General features: G+C 43.6%; 1 protein-coding gene across 1 annotated transcript in view; it reads right to left on the bottom strand.

The window, feature by feature from the left end:
• Positions 1 to 2,435: 2,435 nt before the first annotated feature.
• Positions 2,436 to 21,046, bottom strand: part of LOC128330216 (albumin-like) — a 28,883-nt gene continuing 10,272 nt past the window's right edge. The window contains exons 6-15 of the mRNA XM_053262687.1: positions 20,934 to 21,031; positions 18,507 to 18,636; positions 16,399 to 16,610; positions 14,690 to 14,822; positions 12,801 to 12,898; positions 12,240 to 12,378; positions 9,708 to 9,922; positions 6,018 to 6,150; positions 3,923 to 3,979; positions 2,436 to 2,597 (exon numbers count right to left, since the gene is read on the bottom strand). Coding sequence (XP_053118662.1) covers positions 3,932 to 3,979; positions 6,018 to 6,150; positions 9,708 to 9,922; positions 12,240 to 12,378; positions 12,801 to 12,898; positions 14,690 to 14,822; positions 16,399 to 16,610; positions 18,507 to 18,636; positions 20,934 to 21,031 — 1,206 coding nt within the window. The 3' untranslated portion in view covers positions 2,436 to 2,597; positions 3,923 to 3,931. The remainder of the gene's footprint in view (positions 2,598 to 3,922; positions 3,980 to 6,017; positions 6,151 to 9,707; positions 9,923 to 12,239; positions 12,379 to 12,800; positions 12,899 to 14,689; positions 14,823 to 16,398; positions 16,611 to 18,506; positions 18,637 to 20,933; positions 21,032 to 21,046) is intronic.

Raw genomic sequence — 21,046 nt, 5'->3', positions numbered from 1 at the left:
ATCTCTCCCTGCCCTATCTTAGCCAAAAGTGTGTGGTAGGGAGTAAGCAAGCTGTTAGAGTGGCCTGATTTGAAAAAACAGACTTGGGAAGAACTAACCTAGGGTTTGAGCGATATAACCTCTTTTCGAGGTCCCAGAAAGAAACCTTCAAGGAAACGGGACGGAACGGGTGCCCTCATACCTGTATGTCCTGTATGTAAACCTGAATGTCATTTATGCAATGCTCCTGCATAGGAATAGGGAGGGAAGATGCGACCAAGAGGTTCACGCAGATGAGACAGTAAATCTCTTCTGGAAAAGTTTGTATGGTTATGTGCAAAAAGACAAGGGTATCTCTTCTAAACAGCAATGGGACAAATTATGGAAGTGGACATTGGACGTAACCCCCCCCCCCGATTACCTGATGTGCCTTGTAATCCCCCACCCCCAAGTTACAGTACTGCCTGCATATACTTTATAACCTTGTGGGTTTCCAAATCCTTGTGTGTAAATCTTTGTAGATATATCATGTACAAACAACCACTTTGTATATAATTGTACTTTGGCAATGTACTGTATGGTTTGGTAGTTTGTTGGTTCAATAAAAAAAAATATCTTGTCTTATCTTGGAGATGCCAGGGAGGGAACTTGGAACCTTCTGCTCTCCTGAGCAGCAGCTCCATCCCCTAAGGGGAATATCTTACAGTGCTCACACTTCTAGTCTCCCATTCATATACAACCAGGGCGTACCCTGGTTAGCTGAGGGGACAAGTCATGCTTGCTACCACAAGACCAGCTCTCCTCAATATATACTACACACACACACACACACATACACACACCAAATATATACTATTTAGCAGGAGACGGTTTCTCGTTGGTGTCAACTCCTGGAGATCACAGAGCCTTGTAGTTGTCTTTCGTAGAATACAGGAGAGGTTTACCATTGCCTCCTCCTGTGCAGTATGAAATGATGACTTTCAGCATCTTTCTATATTGCTGCTTCCCAATATAGGTGTTTTCCATAGTCTGGGAAACATACCAGGGGGGATTGGAACCAGCAACCTCTGGCTTGCTAGTCAAGTCATTTCCCTGCTGTGCCATTAGGTGGTGCACGCTCTCTCGTGAGGGAGAGAGAGAGAGAGAGAGTGTGTGTGTAAGGCCCATTTTAAAAGCTGGCATCATGACATGTTCTTAGGATCATGCATATGTTTGGGGCAGTATACAAATATCCCAAATAAATAAATAAGTTAAAATTTGCCCTCATGGGTCTGGTGGCTTGCATAGTTTTGAAATGCACTCCTTCCCATGCTTTAGTCACATGGGAATAAGCCACAGGAGCAGAGGCTCTCAAATTATGATTAAATCCGTTAAACTGGGCCTGCTTTACATAAAATAAGATGGTACAATTGGATGGCAGAGTTGTTGAGTTTCTCCTTTTCAGACTGAAGGTAGAGAATTGCATTTATACACACACACACACACACCATAAATTCTCTAAATTAACAAACAAACAAACAAACAAACATGTTTGGGAGAAAGATTTTGCATAGTTGTTCCCCTAATATGCTGGTTGACATCTTGGAAAAGCTTTTCATGTGGTATGTGGTACATTCCATTACTTCCCTCTTGTAATGAATAGAATGAGCCCTGCTGCATTTCAATTTATTCCATCATGGTGCCCATCTCAGGAAGAAGTAGACCAATGAAGCTGGCATTTTTGCCAAGAACAGGGTTAGGTATGTCAAACAGAACTGGAGGTTAGAAGGGAGAAGGACATGTGAAGTCTAGATAGGTAGGTGGTCTGGAAGGGCGGGAGAAGACTTAATCTGGCCTGCTGAGTTGCTCCTGGCATTGACGTGAAGAGAGAAATTGAGAACTCCTTCCTTTAAGTGCTACCTGCAGACTTCTCTGGCTCATAGTTGCCTCTTCCAATAATTGTATTTTGCTCTTCTTACACCTACCAGGACCAAGTGTCTATCCTGAATTGTGGGTTGGGAGGAGCAGAGGTCCTAAATGGAGGAACAGGGAGTGTAAAAGACAGGAGGAAACAATCACTAGACTAGACTTCTGACTCCATCCATCTTATTTATTTGTTATTTCTCTATGGAAACCGCTTTGAAACTTTTGTTGAAAAGTGGTATATAAATATTTGTTGTTGTTGTTGTTAGCAGTAGTTACATACTGCTGCTGCTGCTACTACTACTAACTGCCCTGAGCCATTTTGGAGGGGCGGTATACAAATAAAATACATACATACATACATACTCCTATGGATATTTATATGCCCCTTTTCAACAAAAGTTCTCAAAACTGTTTACACAGGAAGAGAATAATAATACAAAAATAAGATGGTTCTGAACTCCCATCTCTCTCTCTGTCTCTTCCCCACCTCATGGGGAACATGGTACCTTTTTCTTTTAGCTGTGTTAAATCAGTGGGCTTCAACAGGAGAGTGTTTTGTTTAGACTTTATTAATTGTCAACTGTAAGACCATCATGAGAGATGAAGGTTACAGAAGAATCAAATGTTTCCTCGGCATCAAAAAGTTGACATGTAACAGGAAAGCAAGCAATCAAGGGCGCAAGGGCATATGTTGATATTTTTCCATTTCAGACCTAGGAGGAGAAAAGGACAAATAATGACTTGAAGATCTAAGGAGGAACACAATAATGACAGGCGAACCTTCAAAATGTTTTGGAGGAGATGCCTTTGATGAGAACTGCTAAGAGGAAAGTAAAGCATTCCCTTTATAAAAGGATAGCTAAGATGTTCCAATTGTTCACTTGAAAATATTACATAGGAAATAAATGAAACAATAACTAGGAAAATGTTTCCCCCATGTGGAATTAATATAACGGCCAAACTAGAACTTTGAGGGGAAATCATGTGTTCATTAAACATGTGGTGACTACCTTCACTTTTACAAGAGGTGGCTTTTTCTTTTATAAAAAGATTAGAGCATGGGAAAAGAGATTGAAATCTGTCCCTGCCCACCACCTTATACTGCTTGGAAGCAAGATAGGAGGGAAACCTGGGTAGCTTTCCCCCCTACCTTGCTTCCACCCAATCACTTCTACCCAGGTTTTCATCCTACTTTGCTTCTACACAACAAAAAATTGGGATTTTGTGAATGACTTCGGTTTGTAGTGTCAAACCTGACATTAGGAGACAACCACGTGTTTGTGTTCCCTCTTTCAAGTTGACTCTGAAAAATATTTATTGGTCTCCAGTCAATGAGAGTCTCCATGTCAGAGTGTTAAGGGTGTGAACTGGGGAGGCCTGAGGACAAATCTCACAGTAGCTAGGATCTCACTGGATGCTCAGGCTAATGACATTTACCCTCCTGTATAATGAAAACCATAATAACTAATGCTAGTGTTAGTGCAAAGTATTCAGAAAATCTCTCTCCTGGTATGGCATGTCTTTAGTACTGAAGGGTAAAAGTCATATGTAAGTGATAATAGAAAACATCAGTTGGAAGAGTAAGTTTCAATCTTTGTAGCTCAAATCCCCACTGTGGTGTGGATACACACTTGCCACGCTAACATGACTGACTATAAATACAAAACAGGCAGCCACAAAGCACAAACAAAAATAACTAAAAGAAGCCATAGCACACTACTGCATGCCTTCTTTTGCCAACGGTCAAGGACGCCAATCAACCCTTTGCTTATACTAAACAGACAAGACTCTTCTTGTCAATGATTCCAAACAGGGAAAGGATTGTAGGGGAAGTGAGATCCATATTCCTGCATTTGTATTAGACCCAGAGAAATGATGTTTGGGAGTGTGTGCCTCATACAGAAAGCAGGACAACTCTGTCCTCTACCCATTGTACCTTCAGAGCAGGTAGCAGCTGCTAATATACCTCCAAAAGTATTTATCAGTGTCAGAACAAGGCAGACTCTTTACTCAAAAATACATCTCCATATCAGCTCACCTGAGATGTCTAATGCTCTCCCAAGGTAGCTTTAGCCTGCTCTATCAGTTTTGGACCCTGAAAAGATACATAATAATAAACATTATTGGGGAAAGGGTTCCTGCTGTGACAGATCTATTTGGCTGAATAATTTAGTCATGTTACTTCAAGTAGCCTTTATTTCATACTTCAATAGGAGGTCATAAATAGATCTCTTAGAATTTTGACTCTTGGAAGATTTAACACAATGCCCCAACCCTCACTTATTCTTGAGCAAAAATATTCATTGCACTTATGTTTTTGGATCACGACTTCCTTTTGGATTTTTGGATCATGACATTCTTTCTTTCTTAGCCCTCTTGCCTCTACCTCCTTCCTGAAAACCATGGTTTGGGAACCTGCACTGGTCATACTATACTATATCCTTGTTAGTGGGATATATTTCCCATACAAATGTGCCAATTTATCTTTATTCAAGAATTTCCCATACAAATGTGCCAATTTATCTTTATTCAAGAAGTTGCATATGGTTCAAGTGATCCCTTGAATCTGTGGTGGAATTTGCAAAGGTAGCTCTGGCAGGTCCTTGGGCAAGCACCCCTCAGAAAAGTAGTTGCCCCCACTTGCCACCCAAGTCTGTTTCAGAAATCTAATATGTGGACCATGGCTCACCCACCCAGAAATGCACTTTACTCCTTCTGCCTCTGCCTCAGCCTTTTTTTCCTCTGGTGCCACCACTAGGAATTTGTTCCTTGTTATCCAAGGAAAAAACTGATGAGGTATCATGTATATGCTCCATAAACAAGATCAAGACAAAAACACTTAATTAATTAAGAAAATGATTACTAGCAACACAGACAAGCTATTCACACAATCATGCAAAAGTGGGCTGGGCTGCATTACCCTGCCTTCGCATGGTCATGAGAACCACCGGGCTCGCAGGCAAGCCCGGTAGTTCTCTGGCGGCTAGCATGCCTAGAAACCCCTACCCCTAAATGAGGTTAATGGAGTAAATGCGCTAACCTCATCCTTTTGATCATGTGTCATCCGCGGTTGCCTTGGTGGGGGGGAAGGGGAGGGGGACCCCAGGAAGGCACTGGGCTAAAAACAGGGCTTTGTGCCACCAGTTTTGTTTAAGGGGAGGGCTACTTTGGCGGGCTAACCGCTGTTGAACCACCGGGCTCACCCGCAAGCCCAGTGCTTCTCATGATGGAGGGAAACCAGGCTGGGCTCCCTTCCTTGATCGTGTGAATAGCCTCAGTATGTGACACACTGAGCCCTTTTTCATGATCACTGATCTTCAGGGGAGAGAGCCTTAAAATGCTTACCTCCCCAGTAGATGATTGAGGGCTTCTTCCTGGCAGACGGATCACCAGCCCAGATGATTGCTGGCTACTGCAGGCAGTGTGCAGGGTTGGGGGTTGGGATGTGTGCATGGGCATTACTTTGGTATGATGTTGCTCTAACCTTGTTAGTTGAGCTGTTATTCATGGTCAGGGCCATACCCTGTTTGGTTTTGACCAAATGCATATGCCCAACTAAAGCAAGTCTCTTAGGGTCAAATTAGACAGGACTGTAAATATGACATTTGGCCTGTGGTCCCAATCCAGATCACACACACACACCTCTTAACTGCTATTTTCCCCAAGGGAGAAGCTGTCACGACTAAGGCCACCCACAGAAATTCAATGAAACATGGATCTGTAAAACTGGAACCTTCTGCCAGTGAAATATGTAGCCAATAGTATTGAAAGCTGCTGAGGGGTCCAAGATAATTAAGGGGGTTGACCTCCCCCTGCAATACCAATTTTAAATAGGTGCCAAGCACCACTCAATCATTGTAATCATTGCGAAGTCTTGGCACTCCTTGGCCACATCACCGTGGATGGGAGCAGGTGTACTACTTGCTAATGTAGCAACTGGATAGCACATGGTCTGCCCATTTCCCTTTATTTTCTTTCACAAGTGAAAGCTGAATGTTCAGGAAAGGGGTACAGGATATCACAATGTGTGTCTGACTCCTGCAGCGCCAACTCAGCCCAATGCTACAACTCTGAGTCTGGCTGCCCATTAAGGAAAAACTGCCCTGGGAATATGTCCTGTTCAAAATATGTACCTCATCATGAAAGCATGCCTCATGGTCTTCAGCTTGGCAGCACCTCTCCAACACGCCAAGAAAATCTGCACCAATTGCCTGTAATTGCTCCGGTGTAATGTCGGGCTTGTGCTTAACCAAGTTGACAAGGAGCCTGCAATGAGATCAATAGTTAGCTACGAGAGAAAACATTAGGTGTCTCTATAACTCTATTGAAATTAATGGTGACTTCCTTCTGGGCTTCAGCAAGATGGAGATTTTCTAAAAAATGTTGTTAGTAAATGAATCTGTATCCAGAGAAGCTGCCTGTTACAAGCAGATTCTTAGTACCGGTTCAATACAAAATGGTACAGAAGGAAAGGTCAAAGAAAGGGTGCCAAAGCCTCACAGGAGAAGGATGTGTGTATTGTTGGCAGGAATGACAAACAGATAGACCAGGCTGCTGAGCAGACAGAAAGGCTGGTTGAGAGTCAGGATGGCTAATGGCAGAGAAACGAGGTGGCAAAGGCAGTGCATGCTGAAAAGCAGAGGCCAAAGGAGGCAGTCCCATGGAGAAGAGAAGAGACTAAGGAGAAACTGTGGCTGAGGGACAGTGAGGTGATGGCAGCAAGCAAGTTGGTAGGGAAGAGACCCAGGAAATCAGAGGAAGATCAGATTTCGAGCTTTGGGAAGGAATTATGTGAAAATGATGAAAAATTAGTTTCTAAAATGTATAAACTTTTACTTCTGGAGGAGACAAGAGAGGAAGTGGTTAAAACGACCATGATAAAGTGGGCTCAAGATGTGGGGTGTAATATAGAAATGGCAGCCTGGGAAAAATTATGGAAAAATGATGTAAAATTTACTGCATGTTATGCTTTAAAAGAAAATTATTATAAAATGATGTATAGATGGTATTTGCCACCAAAAAAATTGGCATTAATGTTTAAAAATGTTTCAAACAAATGTTGGAAGTGTGGACATTCTGAAGGTACTTTTTTCTTATGTGGTGGACCTGCGGGAAGGCTAAGGCCTATTGGGATATGATATATAATGAGTTAAAGAAAATATTTTAAATGACATTTCCTAAGAAGCCAGAATCCTTCCTGCTGGGAATAACACAAGGTGTAATTTCTACAACTAATTTAACAATTTTTATGTATGCTTTTATGGCGGTCAGAATCATATATGCACAGAAATGGAAGAGTAATGAACTGCCTTCAAAAGAAGTTTGGCTGATAAAAATTATGGAATACGCGGAGATGGCAAAACTTACAACATTGATAAGAGACCAAAATTTGGAATGCTTTAAAGAAGATTGGAAACCATTTTTGTTGTATCTAAAGAACTATTTTCCTACTATGGACTTTACAGCAGGGTTTGAAATTTAGTAAAAATTGCAGGTTGGGTAGATTAACTGTGTTTGTAAGGGTTTAAATTTATGTTTTGAATTATTATTATAGCAAGGGTAAATTTTATAGCTGATGATTCACGAAGAGATGTGTGCGGGAAGTCCATGTTTGTTTATTTGTTAATGATAATATTACTATTGTTAAAATCAATAAAAATTGAATTTGAAAAAAAAAAATTTCAAGGTCCACCAGTTAGGAGGGTCCTGAGAAGGCTGCGATGGCAGCATTTTCTGACATGCCAGGCTTCATTTCTCCCCACTACCCGCACCACAGCAGTGTCAGCTTTCTTTCTTTTAGAAAGCTCTGATGGGCATTCCAGTTGAAAGTAATGGGAAGGAATGTAAAGGCTTAGTTAGTAGCCAGGTCCACATTGCCCCAAAGCAGCCATGAATCACTAGAAAAGAGGACAGAGAGGGCATTCCTCATCAGAAAAAAAGAGGACACATAAAAATTTTCATATATTGTACAGATGCAAATTTAGAAATCAAATAATTTAAATATAGGAGACCTTCATTATCCACAGTTTCATGGATTGTGGTTTCATGTATCCACAGATGGGTCTTTGAGACCCAATTTCTTTATCCACGGCATGAAATATAGGCAAGTTTCACCTATTTGCAGTTCCAGGGTGGCCAGAAATAACTTCTGATGTCATTTCCGGCTACCATTTTGAAGCACATAGCCATTTTGTGGCTCCTCTCTCTCTCTCTCTCTCTCTCTCTCTCTCTCTCTCTCTCTCTCTCTCTCTCTCTCTCTCAAAAAGAGATTAAAATGAAAAATAAGTGGGTTTGGAGGGCATTCCTGGAGACCTGGTGAACAAGGTACTATCTTTGCTACTCTTACTTCTGCCCTTCCCTGCTTTTTTAGTGGCTTTTTAAGTTAAAGGAACCTAACTTCCCAATCCCCAAAGGGTTAAGGTCTCTTTGTGGTTTCATTATCTGCTGAAATTGGTGGGAACAGAACCCCTGTGAATAACAAGGGGCACCGCTAAATAACAAGGGTGACTTGTATAAAGGGGCTCCTTAAAGGGCTCTCATTCGAACCGGTTCAAACACCAGTAGGAATAGAACACCAAACCGGTTCATATACATCACTATGATGTACAAGCCAATGTTTGAATAGGGCTGCTCTTGTTCCCTTAGGCCACTCATCTACTTTATGATGTTCTATAAGAGATTCTATATGGTGATCCTCTGACAGGGAGTTACTGAGCTAGCTAATGCAACAAGGGTTGGGGCAGATTGCCTTTGGCTTATCTGCTCTGGTCCTTGAATTGCAGACAGAAGGAAATTATTATTATTATTATTAATTTATTTACACAGTCAGACAGGTGTTATTGACTGGTTTGTTTTATCCAGACATCAAGTCCTTCCCAAGGACCTGGGATGCCTGAATTTTATTGTCAATGTTGTTGCTGTTGTTATAGATATCGTCACAGAATATAGGCTGTTCCCAGTAAAGTTGCTTTTTGTAATTGGCTGATGGTGATTTCTGCGGCCTCTATGGTGTTGAGGTGCTCTTCAAGTTGTTTTGGAATTGCACCTAGGGCGCCAATTACCACTGGAATTATTTTGGTCTTTTTCTGCCACAGCCTTTCAATTTCAGTTTGTAGATCTTTGTATTTTGTTATTTTTTCCTATTTCTTTTTCTTCTATTCTGCTATCCCCTGGTATTGCTATGTTGATTATTTTAACTTGTTTTTCTTTCTTCTCGACTACAGTTATATCTGGTGTATTGTGTGGCAGATGTTTGTCTGTTTGTAGTTGGAAGTCCCATATTGTTGTTGTTGTTGTTATTAATTAATTTATTCAATTTCTATACCGCCCTTCCAAAAATGGCTCAGGGCAGTTTACACAGAGAAATAACAAACAAATAAAATGGAACCCTGTCTCCAAAGGGCTCACAATCTAAAAAGAAACATCAGATAAACACCAGCAACAGTCACTGGAGGTACTGTGCTGGGGGTGGATAGGGCCAGTTACTCCCCCGCTGCTAAATAAAGAGAATCACCACGTTAAAAGGCGCCTCTTTGCCAAGTTAGCAGGGGTTAAAGGAAAGCCAATGGAAATAGGAGTCCAGGAAAGCAGGAAGGAGGAGACTGAGAAGGTAGCAGTACAAGAGAAGCAGCAGAGGCTCCACAAAGAGGGCTTGTTGAGAAACAAGAGAAGGTCAGAGGAAGAAGTCTGAGATGGGGCAGAAAACTGGGGAAGAGGCAGAGGTACATGGCCAGGAGCTGCAGAGGAGAGGAAAATACAGAATATTAATGAAATTATTTGAAATAACAGGTCAAATCTTGGGCTTCAGGCTTTAAGGTTCTTACTTTTGCTTCTTTTTTAACAGTTCTCCTGGTATGGCCGTGCACAAATCATCATGGAACTCAGGAGCGAATGGGGCTGGAACATAGCTTGGATCTGCTCCTAAGCCAACAAAGCATTGCACCCGGAACGAATAGCTGTCACTACAGCATTTGCAGATTTGGGCGTTGATGGGACTATGTTGATGTTGTTCACATATTGCTCCTATCACCATGGATGTCTTTATGGCAGGAAACAGAGAAGGGGAGAATATGTTGACATTTCAAATGAACTATTATCAAAGATAGCATCTAGGCTAGTTTAGTCACTACTAAGCACCACTGAAATCCATGAGATTAGTCATGATTAACTTAAGTCCATTTAATTTCAGTGGAACTTAGTCACAATTAACTTGGTCTTGATGCTGCCCCAAATGAAAAACATCCAATGGAAATATTTTGGGCATTCTCAAATCTAATGGTGAGTGAACATGCCTTGATTCAACTCAAAATTATTGATACAATTGTGGTGTTTCCGATTCTGAAAAGGTGCATGAGCTTTGTCACTTCCACCACCTTCCTGATCCTCCACATTTTGTCTGCCCATAAATAAGTTCCACTTTTGAGGGGCCAGGAAAAATGTACACATGGAAAGCATTTTTGCAAATATTGCATGTAGCTCAGTGGTAGAGCATCTACTTTGCATGCTGAAGCCCCCAGGTTCAATTCCTGCCAGCATCTCCAGGTAGGGCTGGGAAAGGTTCCTGCCTGAAACCTTGGAGAGCACTGCCAGTCAGTGTAGACCATGCAGAGTTAGATGGATCAATGGCCTGACTTGGTATATGGCAGCTTCCTATGATCTTATATGAAAATGAATGTGCAGTATTAATATATATTTATGAAGTCAAATCTTTTGCTAGGACAGCTGAAGAAAAGTTTGTCCTTCCAGCCAGTGCTTTGGCTAAGGAATGTGCCAGATCCACAAGACACCTTTGGATGTTAGGAAACATCATGTTCCATATCTTCAGGTGCGTGTCAGTGGCATTTTTCATTTTAAAAAGGGCTCATACACATTGATTTTACTTGATGTGTATCTGAAAAAAACCAGTGCAAAAATGGGGAGTCAGTTGACCAAGACATATCGTAGCTACAAAATATCAGCATCTGCTTAGAGGACAACATAGGAAGGTGCCTTGTACTGAGTCAGACCATTGGTCTTCTAGCTCAGTATTGTCTATACCAGGGCTGCTCAACTTCAGCCCTCCTGCAGATGTTGGGGTACAACTCCCATAATCCCTGGCTTTTGGCCACTGTGGCTGGGGATTATGGGAGTTGTGGTCCATGAACAGCTGGGGGGGGCAAGTTGAGCAGGCCTGGATTACACCGACTGAAAGCAGCTTCTCCAAGCTCTTTTCTCTTTTATATCAGTAAAGATTCGTTCCTAGCCTTACCTGGAGATGCCAGGGATTAAAATAGGGATCTCCTGCATTCAAAGCAGATGCTCCACCACTGAGCTACCGTCCAAGGTGGCACACATCAGTCTCCCATTCAGGCACTGACCACACCAAGACCTGTGTAGCCTCAGCAAGGTAGCTATAACATGTGCCCTTACACCATGCTGTGGAACCCATGTGTCAAACTGACATGTGGCAGATGCAGAAGTGAAGCCTTAGCCTCCAAGCAGCGAAAAGTGTCATTGGAAGTGGCCTTTTCTTTCTGAAGACAGCTGTTACTCATGGAGGTCATTCACACAATCAAAAATGGTGTCCTACCTGGGTTTGGGAGCTGTGTGTGCTCCCAGATTTTTAGTTGTGTGAAAGCACGGTAGGAGGAAAAGCTACCCAGGCTTTCCTCCTAGCTTGCTTCCACACAATCACTCCTATCCAGGTTTCCCTCCTAGCTTGCTTCCACACAACTGATAACTGGGAGCACACACAGCTCCCAAACCCGGTCAGAACACAGTGAGGCTATTCACGTGAGCGTTCAAAAGTGGGCTAAGGGAGCCCGGCCCAGTTTTGCACGCTTGTGTGAACCACTGGGCTTGTGCCTGATCCTGGTGGCTACACAGCAGTAAACCTGCCTAAGTAGCCTGCTAGTTAAATGAGGTTAAAGGAGTGAGTGCTCCCTAAACCTCATTTGATTGATCATGCTCCACTCCAGCTGCTTGCAGCTACGGCGGGCACACTCAGGGGGATCCCAGTAATGCACTACACACTCATGCAGCATTATTTGGGCTCCGGGGGTGGGGTGCCGTACAGTGGAACTTCCCTGCACCCGACCCCTGGAGTGGCAGGGCGAGGTGCAGGAGAGTCACAGGCGAGCCACCGCTGAGTGATCCACCTGCCCAGGGAAGATGAGTGATCATCTGCAGGGAGGGTAGGGCAACCATCTCTCTCCACAGACCTCGAAGGAGCTCTCCTCCGTGATTGTGAGAAGAGCTCCAGTTTTTGATTGTGTGAAGTGTGAATGACCTCAGTGCAATTGTCGAGGGGGAACCAGACAGATGTTTGTAAAAGATGAAGAAGAAACAGAAATAAACCGGAAAGGGAAAATACTCACCTCTTCCTCAGCACACGCAAATCTTTGGTTTTCATCCTTGCTGCAGCACCTGTCTGCAATATTTTCAAGAGCGCTGGTGTACGTGTACAGATGTTCAAAGGACAGCTGAGGAGCTTTCCTGGTATAGCGGTAAAGGATCCTGCAACAGCAATGGTAATCAGAGAGGAATTAGAGAGTAATCAGAGAGGAATTAGGGTACAAGAACCCCTGCTCACCTGAGACGGCAGTATTGCTTAAGGCTTTGGAAAAACAATGGCATCAACTTCCATTAGACAAGGGCTCAGCTCACATGTAGAAAAAAATGCAGCCTCTTCTAGATGTGCTTTGGCAAGGCTAAAGTCACAGGGCCCAGCAACATTTGATGTCAGTTCAGGAGTTTCCCCCCATGATCCCACAGTTTAATTTCTCTCCCCACTCACGCACATGCATTTCAGTCATTACCCTGAGTCTGCATCACAACTGGTGGACTATTCTATAACTTAGTTTAGACAGTCCTTCTCAAAGAGCTCACAAAGCAGCTGTTCTCTGTCCACAAGCTAGAAAGTAATGAGATTTACATACTCATTGTGGAACTTTTCGTCTCCCAGTTTCTCATGTTGATCACAGTTGCCCTTTACAATTGCTATGGTTTCTCCAATGTGCTTTTTGAGTTGTTCTTCCTGGTGGGGGAAAGGTAGCATTTCTGTCAAAACTGGACGATGAGTACAGCTTCAGGAAGAGATGTATGCAGCCCTAGAGTGAAGACTGAACTGTCCTAAAGGAGTATTTGTACACAGTGAGCCGGGTTTCATGATCTGTGAGACCCGGTTTCTTCGGGTGAGCGGGGAGGGAGCCCTGGGTGGCTGGATCAGCCGCCCACATGATTGCCGGCTCTGTGACGGAGCCAGTGGGGGCTGGGGAGTTTGGGGGCCATGTGGCCCCTGGAAGCCCCAGTATGCCCTGTGCGAGCACGCGGGGCATACTGGGGAGACCCCCGGAGCCGGGAGGTGACTTTTTGCCTCCCCTCCAGGGGTCTACTCATGAGTAGGCGTAGCGCGAAGCCACGCCACAGCTACTCACAATCCAGAAAACCAGGTTGGGTGGCAGGGGTTCTTGAGCGGGTTACCCGCTCTAGAACCACTGGGCTCACAGCCGAGCCTGGTAGTTCTGACGATCGGGAAAAATCGGGCTAGGCAGATTTTCCCCAATCGTCAGAATAGCTCCATAGTCTTGCATTTCACTTGTGTATCATTTCAGTTTATTTCACTTTATTTCACTTATTTTCAATTTCACCTTGTTTCTTGAATGCAATATTAACTGAGGTTGGAGATAATCATATGGAATGTCAGAGCATTGGTTCACATGCTCTGTACATTACTTTCATTTGTCTCTTTGTCCTCTCTGAAGCTCCTGAAGTACTACAAAACACTGATGTCATTCACACAATCAAAAACTGTGTTCTTCCCGGGTTTGGGAGCTGTGTGTGCTCCCAAGTTTTGGTTGTGTGGAAGCAAGATAGGAGGAAAACTTGCTTCCACACAATCACTTCTACCCAGATTTTCCTCTTCCTGTGTCTTTCTGAAAAACGTAATCACCTCTAGGGACATTATCCAGGATGAGTGAGTCCTTCTGTTGACTTCCCTGGATATTAGTCAGACCAGAGTGGCCAGCTGGTGGGGCAGCGGTGAGAGACTAGGCTTGGGGAGACCTGAGTTCAAATATCTGTTCAGCCATGAAACTTCACTGGATTACTCTGAGCCAGTATAAGTGAGTGGGGAGGGCTCTTACTTTCCTCCCTGTATTCTCAGAGTAGGACAGGGAGGTCATGGGAGAGCTGTTCTTGTGGGAGCAAGCATGAATTGTCCCCTTTGCTAAGCAGGTTCTGCCCTGGTTTGCATTTGAATGGGAGACTGCATATGTGAGTGAGCACAGTAAGATATTCCCCTTAGGGATTTGAGAGAGACTCCTGCCTGTAACCTTGGAGAAGCCACTCCCAGTCTGTATAGACAAGACTGAGCTAGATGGACCAATGGTCTGACTTGGTATAATGCAGCTTCCTATATCCTATGTCCATATATGAAAGCATACTTTAAAAAGAATGGCACCAGCTGCCACATAAAAAGTAATCCCAAATTCCTCCTCCCTTTTCCCCTTTGGAATGTGCAGCTCATCTTGTCTCATGTTCTCCTGAGCAACTTAAGCTGACACAAGCACTTCGCCATCCCAGCTCCACACTATCAGCTGCCTCGGTGGGGGTGTGGAAATGCTCAGGATGGGAAGGTCACAATACAAATAACTTGAACGAAGCATTGGATTGCGGGGAGCATTCAACTTGCAATTTCAATTTCGGGCAGCAACACAGGTTTTTCTTTCAGTTTCTTTTTGTACTCTGTGATAAATCATCCCCAATATGATTCATCGCTGTGGCAAAAATACCACCCTTCATTGCAAGAAAGAGAAATGCAACCCACCCCTTGAGGGAGGCACTCTTCGGGATGCTCAGCTGCACAGCACTTCTCCAGCAAACCTTCATACCCTCTGGCAAGTCGCAGAAGCAGAAGATGAGAATATTCAGGGTGCCTCCTCGCATACTCATGCAAAAACCTACAACACAAGAAAATTGGATTCAGTAAGAAAATGGCAAGCAAAGCCTTGGTTGCCTTGCGCAGCTTTGCAATGATCGTCTGAACTCTGCCCAGGACTGTCTGCTGAGGCTCAGGGAAATCTAACTGAAAAAAGGAGGAAATCTGCCTGGAGGAACTGGAAGGCTCACCCAATTCTGACCTGGTAATCTTGGAGTAGGCAACAAAACGCTGAAAGTGCAGGCTAGATAGTGAAGCTGTTCATACAATCCGCAACTGTGATCTTCCCAGGTTTGGGAGCTGTTTGTGCTCCCAATTTTCGGTTGCATGGAAGCAAGAAAAGCTGGCTAGAAGGGATTTTGTGGAAACAAGCAGGAACGGAGCCACAATTGGGTGACCGGGATCAAAGGAACCCGGCCGCTGCCCCTCAGGGGCCATGCCTCGTGGCCTCGACACACACCCCCCATGTCTGATGTCAAATGCGGGGGGAGTGGTTTAGCGCCTGAATGGGGCTGCATGGACACAGTCCACTGCTTGGCTCCCTCCACCACTGGAAACAAGGTAGGAGGAAAACTTGGGTAGCTTTTCCTCCTACTTCCCCCCACTACCTACCTACCTTCCTCCTCCCATAATTTCTTTATTCATGGTTTAATGTTTTCCCTTTGCTTACTCCTCCATTAAATTCTAATTTTATTTTTTGCAACCATTTGCCTTTATTAGACATGCCCATATGTCTATTAATATCAATAGACATTTCTATATGTCCACTTTTACATTATTGATCTTTTTCTATGTAACTTCCACACATTGTCCTATGCCAGTTTTAGAAAGATGGCTCGTAAGACATGTTCACAACAGGGACAACAATATCAATACTAAATAATCCAGATCATTTTTTTAAAGGTGTAGGAATCAGCCAGAATTGTTAATTTAAGCTCTGATGTTTCCATGGAGTGAGCCACAGGAAGACGCAGCATGCAGGAAGGAAGATCAGTATCACTCTCTGACATTCCAACAGGTCTACTCCTCTGACAGCTCAATGGTGCGGTCTGGCTATCACTCATCCAACATCAAGCCTGGGTGTACTCCTAAAGTAAGAACCAGTTTCCGTAGACAACTTCCTAGTTTTAGTGCCTCAGCCTGATTCTCTTTGCTCTCCCTGACTACTTAGTTCTCTGCCCATTTGTCAGTTTCTTTGTCTTGCTGGCTGGTCTCCCTTTTGCCTGTTCCAGCTCTGCTTTGGATACGAATACCATACAACAAATATTTATGTATTGCTTTTCAACACAAGTTTCCAAAGCAGTTTACATAGAAATAAAATAAAATAAAATAAAATAAAATAAAAGGCTTTCCTGTCCCTAAGAGGCTTACAGTCTAAATGATTGTGATGGCTGGTTCTCTTACTTAAGACCCTAGCTTGGCTCCAGTTTGACGTTCCTATGGATCTGACCACCCCAGTGCTCCATCCCATTTCTGGTTCTAATCCTCCTAGGGGTCAAGCTTCAGATCTTTGCATGCTCATTTCTGCCTACTGCATTGATGGTCCAGCACTGCCACTGCAATAGTATTGAGGAGAGACTGAAATTTATAGGCCATACCTTGCTAAATGAATAGTTTTGTTTTCATGATAGTGCTGGCAGGCTTCTTTCTCAATGAACTCTGGAACTCTTTCAGACAAATCAGCAGGCTTGTCATCATGTTCTACATGTGTAAGGCATTCTGATCGATGTAACTTGCGTCCACTGCAGCAGGCATCAATTTTAGATGATATAGTTTCCTTGTGGCTACAGACATAGTCTGCCAGTTCATACTGTAAGCAAAGAAAAAACCAATTATTTTAAACCACCAACATTTGATCTGTGTGGTACACCACTTCTCCTAGACGTCTTACCCCTGCATCTGGAGTTACAAAGAATGCTTACGATACAACTCCCCTCTCTCCCTCCCTCCCACATTTAATTCTTTAAATTGTTCTTAGAAGAAATGACTTGGTCAAGAGTTTCTCCAGCTATTCCTTGTGTCATATTCTGAGCCTAATGGGAAATTATTTGAACTTTTTAAAAAGTACAATTTCATCCACAGTAGAGACCACTGTTCCCTGGACCCCATTGCAATTCTTTCCCCTTTTTGAGATGCAGGCAAAAAGTTGATGTTGAAAATACAAGATCCTGATTTACAGAGATGCTGGATTCTTCGGAGTTCAGCAGGTTGCAGCCCATTTGTAACAAAGTGAATAACATGTGAAAGCAAATTACTACATTTGGACTAATCGAATAAACTGTACTTCTAAATGTAATATACCAAACATGACCAATGTTATGAGCACAGCAGATTATACACAATAAATGCTCCTAAACAAACAATGTGACTTTAGGTCTATTAAGGGTGCTAAAAAAAGGAATGCATATATTTCAATTTTTGTCAAAATTTCCATTTCTCCCTGGAAAAAAATGGAAGAAAAAGGGTCCCCCCGCCATGACTTCAAAATTTCCAGAAATCTTACATCTACCTGAGCTACAAGTAGAGGCCCTCAAACCCCTAGGCCTTGGGGCCCCAGTCTGTGGCCTCTAAGGTCCGGGTGGCCCTCCAGAGGGGTGGCTGCCAGGGTGGAGTGTGTGTGTGTGTGTGTTAGCTGAGCAATCAACCTCCTCCTCTCTCCCGCAGCTGCCACAGCAGAGAGAGCAAACGCTGGGCACGTCTGCTCAGCCCAGCGGCTGTAGTGAACTGCAAGGTGCGCCTGCGCAGTTCACTACAGCTACTGGACTGAGAGGAGTTGCTCTCCTTGCTGCCACTGCCACCGGTGGGGTGGGGGAGGAGGAGGTCAACTGCTCAGCTAACCCCCCAGCATCCACCCAGTGGCTTTGATTTTTCAAAAAACCCACATAGGTTTGCCAATCACCGCAGGAGGCCCCTAAAAGTTGGTTTGGGAGGCCTCGCATTGGGGAGGCCTCATGGAAGCACTGGTCCAGGCCCGAAAATCACCTAGGTGAGCCCCTGGCTATGAGTTGCTCACACTAAGAGGCCAGGCTAGAATCAATGTTTTATATGAGCAGATGGAATCCTATTGGACCATTGAGTCACCTGATACCTGCAGAGGTGTTAGCTATGAATACTCTATCCTCTCCACAATGGTGCCACTGAAATGCAATAGAGGCCAAGTCAGGAGTGCCCTCTTTTAGCAAGCCTCTACTGTGGCATGGATTAAGGCACTTCAGGTCAACTACCAAATTCCTTGGCTTAAACCTTCTAGTGTCCAAGGGCAGGAAACCTATGTTCCTCCCTCTCCTGACACCTTGCCATGTGCCTTGGCCAAAATCATCACTGAGGAGCATCTGGATTAGTTAGGCATGACTCACCACCATTGAAATAAATGAGAACCACTACTCATGACTAACTTAAGTCTTAATTTAAATAAGAGTTCCTCATGATTAACTTAGTCTGGGTGCTGTGCAATGCATTAGTTCTCTTAAGGTATAAATTCCACTGAAACAGCCACCAGCATGAAGAAAAGGACTTGCATTTTTAAAAATATATCTGTTGCTGAACTCTTTGTTTTTCAGAAAGTAAGGAAATGAAAAGCATGCAAACCAGTAATAGGAAGTAAGTGTCATAGAAAATCAAATTCCAAGGGCTTACTTTCCCAAGCATGAACACATAGCTGGATTATGAGATTAAATTAAATTACATTAAATTAAATTAAATTTACCTTATCAAGCAAACTCTCCAGTGTATCTCCATTGCAAGCCTCTTCATACACATGTGTAACATCCTGTGCAATCTTGGAAACAGTAGCAAAGTTAGCCTTGGGGAATTTCTGGCTTATGTGAGCAACTTTGCTGGAAAGAAAATGCACACAAATACATTAAAATTGTTCAAATACAGATTCTATATGACATCTAGAATGTATTCCCAATGGGGTTGGCATTGGCAAATGGTTGTAGTCATGACCTAACAAATTGGGAGGTCAGTGGGAATTGCTAGTGTAACTGGAATTGAGTAGCAAAGTTTCCCATCAGGTAAAATCTCAGAGGCATTTCAAAGAAGCCAAAAGAATTTCAGCAGGCCTGGAAACATTTCTCATTTGGGTTGCTCTCTTCCTCCGATTGGTTGTTTAAGGGGAAGAGCCATCTCTCTCTGGTAGGGCTCATGACTGACACGCCATTAAATTCCAGGTCCTGTTTTGGGGACTTCTCCATTAGCAGGGCTGGAAATATCTGTACGCAACCCTCTGTCAAAATCATAGTGGATCATATACCGCATTTGAGAAGGATTTTTTTAAAAAACCCTTTACAGTATGTTTAGTATTCTACTACTCCATCTTCCAGGAGCACTTCCAGATGGGGCTTTTAGCTCAGAATGGAGGATGTGTGTTTGCACATCGACTGGATTCACCCCAAAATCTGTGTGAGATATTCGGGAGCACTTCATACACTATTCAGGTTTTTCACTGTACGTTAGAGCCCAGTCTGATTTACATCTGAGGTTAAAAAGAAAATTCACTTTTTGCATTGGGGTTTTTGGACAAATTTGAACATGCAGTAAAGACTCTCAATAAACCCACAGTAAAGCCTGCTGTCTGGGAAAGCTCCAAGTCAGGATCAGCCTTAATAAGCTCTGTAGGAAGAATCATCCACCCTCATAATTTTGTCCTAAAGTGCCCTACTAATACAGACATTGGGGTATCAGCAACCCCTACTGCATTGCATGCAAAATTGAAAGTACTGTGTACTAATGGCACTATGGGGTCAAAGCGAACACAAAAATGCTGTCCTGTTGTAATACTGTGCACACTTCATGTCCATAAATGCTTAGACCAGAAACTCTTCTCTAAACACACTTGTATTTATTGTCTGGGGACCCTAGGGCCACAGACAACCAGTTCTACCTGGGCTAGTCTTGTCCTACCAGGAAGGGCTGGTTGTGAGAATGGGCTCAAGGCTTAATTATTATTTTTCCTCCTCAAATGGCGTTTGATTGATCCCAGTTTCATAGGAACATAGGAAGCTGCCATATACTGAGTAAGACCATTGGTCTATCTAGCTCAGTATTGTCTACACAGACTGGCAGGAGCTTCTCCAAGGTTTCAGGCAGGTGTCTCTCTCAGCCCTATCTTGGAGATTCCAGGGAGGGAACTTGGAACCCTCTTCATGCATGCATGCAAGGCTCTTCCTAGAGTGACCCCATCGCCTAAGGGGAATATCTTACAGTGTTCACATCTGGTCTTCCATTCAAATGCAACCAGGGCAGACCCTGCTTAGCTAATGGGATAAGTCATGCTTGCTACCAGAAGACCAGCTCTCCTCTCAGCTGAGGGTTAATCTTCAAGCATCTTCTGCGGTGCATTGGCTCTCTATTGGCAGCATACTGCAGTCTAATTTGCAGAGGCTGACTGTGCAATGTGGTTTGGAGGAATACAAGGCTCTTTCTTACTGGCTCATTCACGCCTTGTAGCCAAAAAACTCTGTTATTCCCAAAACAATGAGGTTTGGCTTGATACTAATATCATAGGATATGATACTTGATACTAATATCATTAGGGAATTCTCCACACAGCAGGCTTTACCATGAATTTTCTGGGAGGCTTTTCTGCAAACTCAAAGATATCCCAAAAACCTGATGCAAAAGGTGGATTTTTTTTTAACCCCAGATATAAATCGGGCTGCACTCTAAAACACAGTGAAAAACCCAAATTGTGTATGAAGCGCTCCCTCATAGCTTGCAGGTACTTTGGGGTAAATCTGCCCAGTATGTTAATTACACCCCCCCATTCCAGAGGAGGTGCGAGCTAAAGGCCCTGTGTGAAAAACATCTAGGAAGCTGCCTTATACTAAGTCAGACCATTGGTCCCTCTAGCTCAGTACTGTCTACACAGACTGGCAGCGGCCTCTCCAAAGTTACAGGCAGCAGTCTCTCTTGGCCTTATCTGGAGATGCCAGAGAGGGAACATGGAACCTTCAGATGCTCTTCCCAGAGCAGCTTCATCCCCTGAGGGGAATATCTTACAGTGTTCACACATGTGGTCTCCCATTCACATGTAAATCAGGATAGACCCTGCTTAGCAAAGGGCATAATTCATGCTTGTTACCACAAGATCAGCAATATGTGCCTCAGGTTTCTCTCTCCCCAGACTTACGCAGCTGTTACAGGTAATGTTCCAAGTTTCTTCAGGATTGAACATTTGATCTTCTGCACACGAAACTCTTCCTTCAGCTCCTTTGAGACAGCCCTTGCCTGTGACAAAACAAG

This window comes from Hemicordylus capensis, chromosome 6, assembly GCF_027244095.1.
Source record: "Hemicordylus capensis ecotype Gifberg chromosome 6, rHemCap1.1.pri, whole genome shotgun sequence".
NCBI lineage: Eukaryota > Metazoa > Chordata > Lepidosauria > Squamata > Cordylidae > Hemicordylus > Hemicordylus capensis.
The sequence above is the reverse complement of the archived record's forward strand: the minus strand, read 5'-3'. Positions and strand labels throughout refer to the sequence as shown.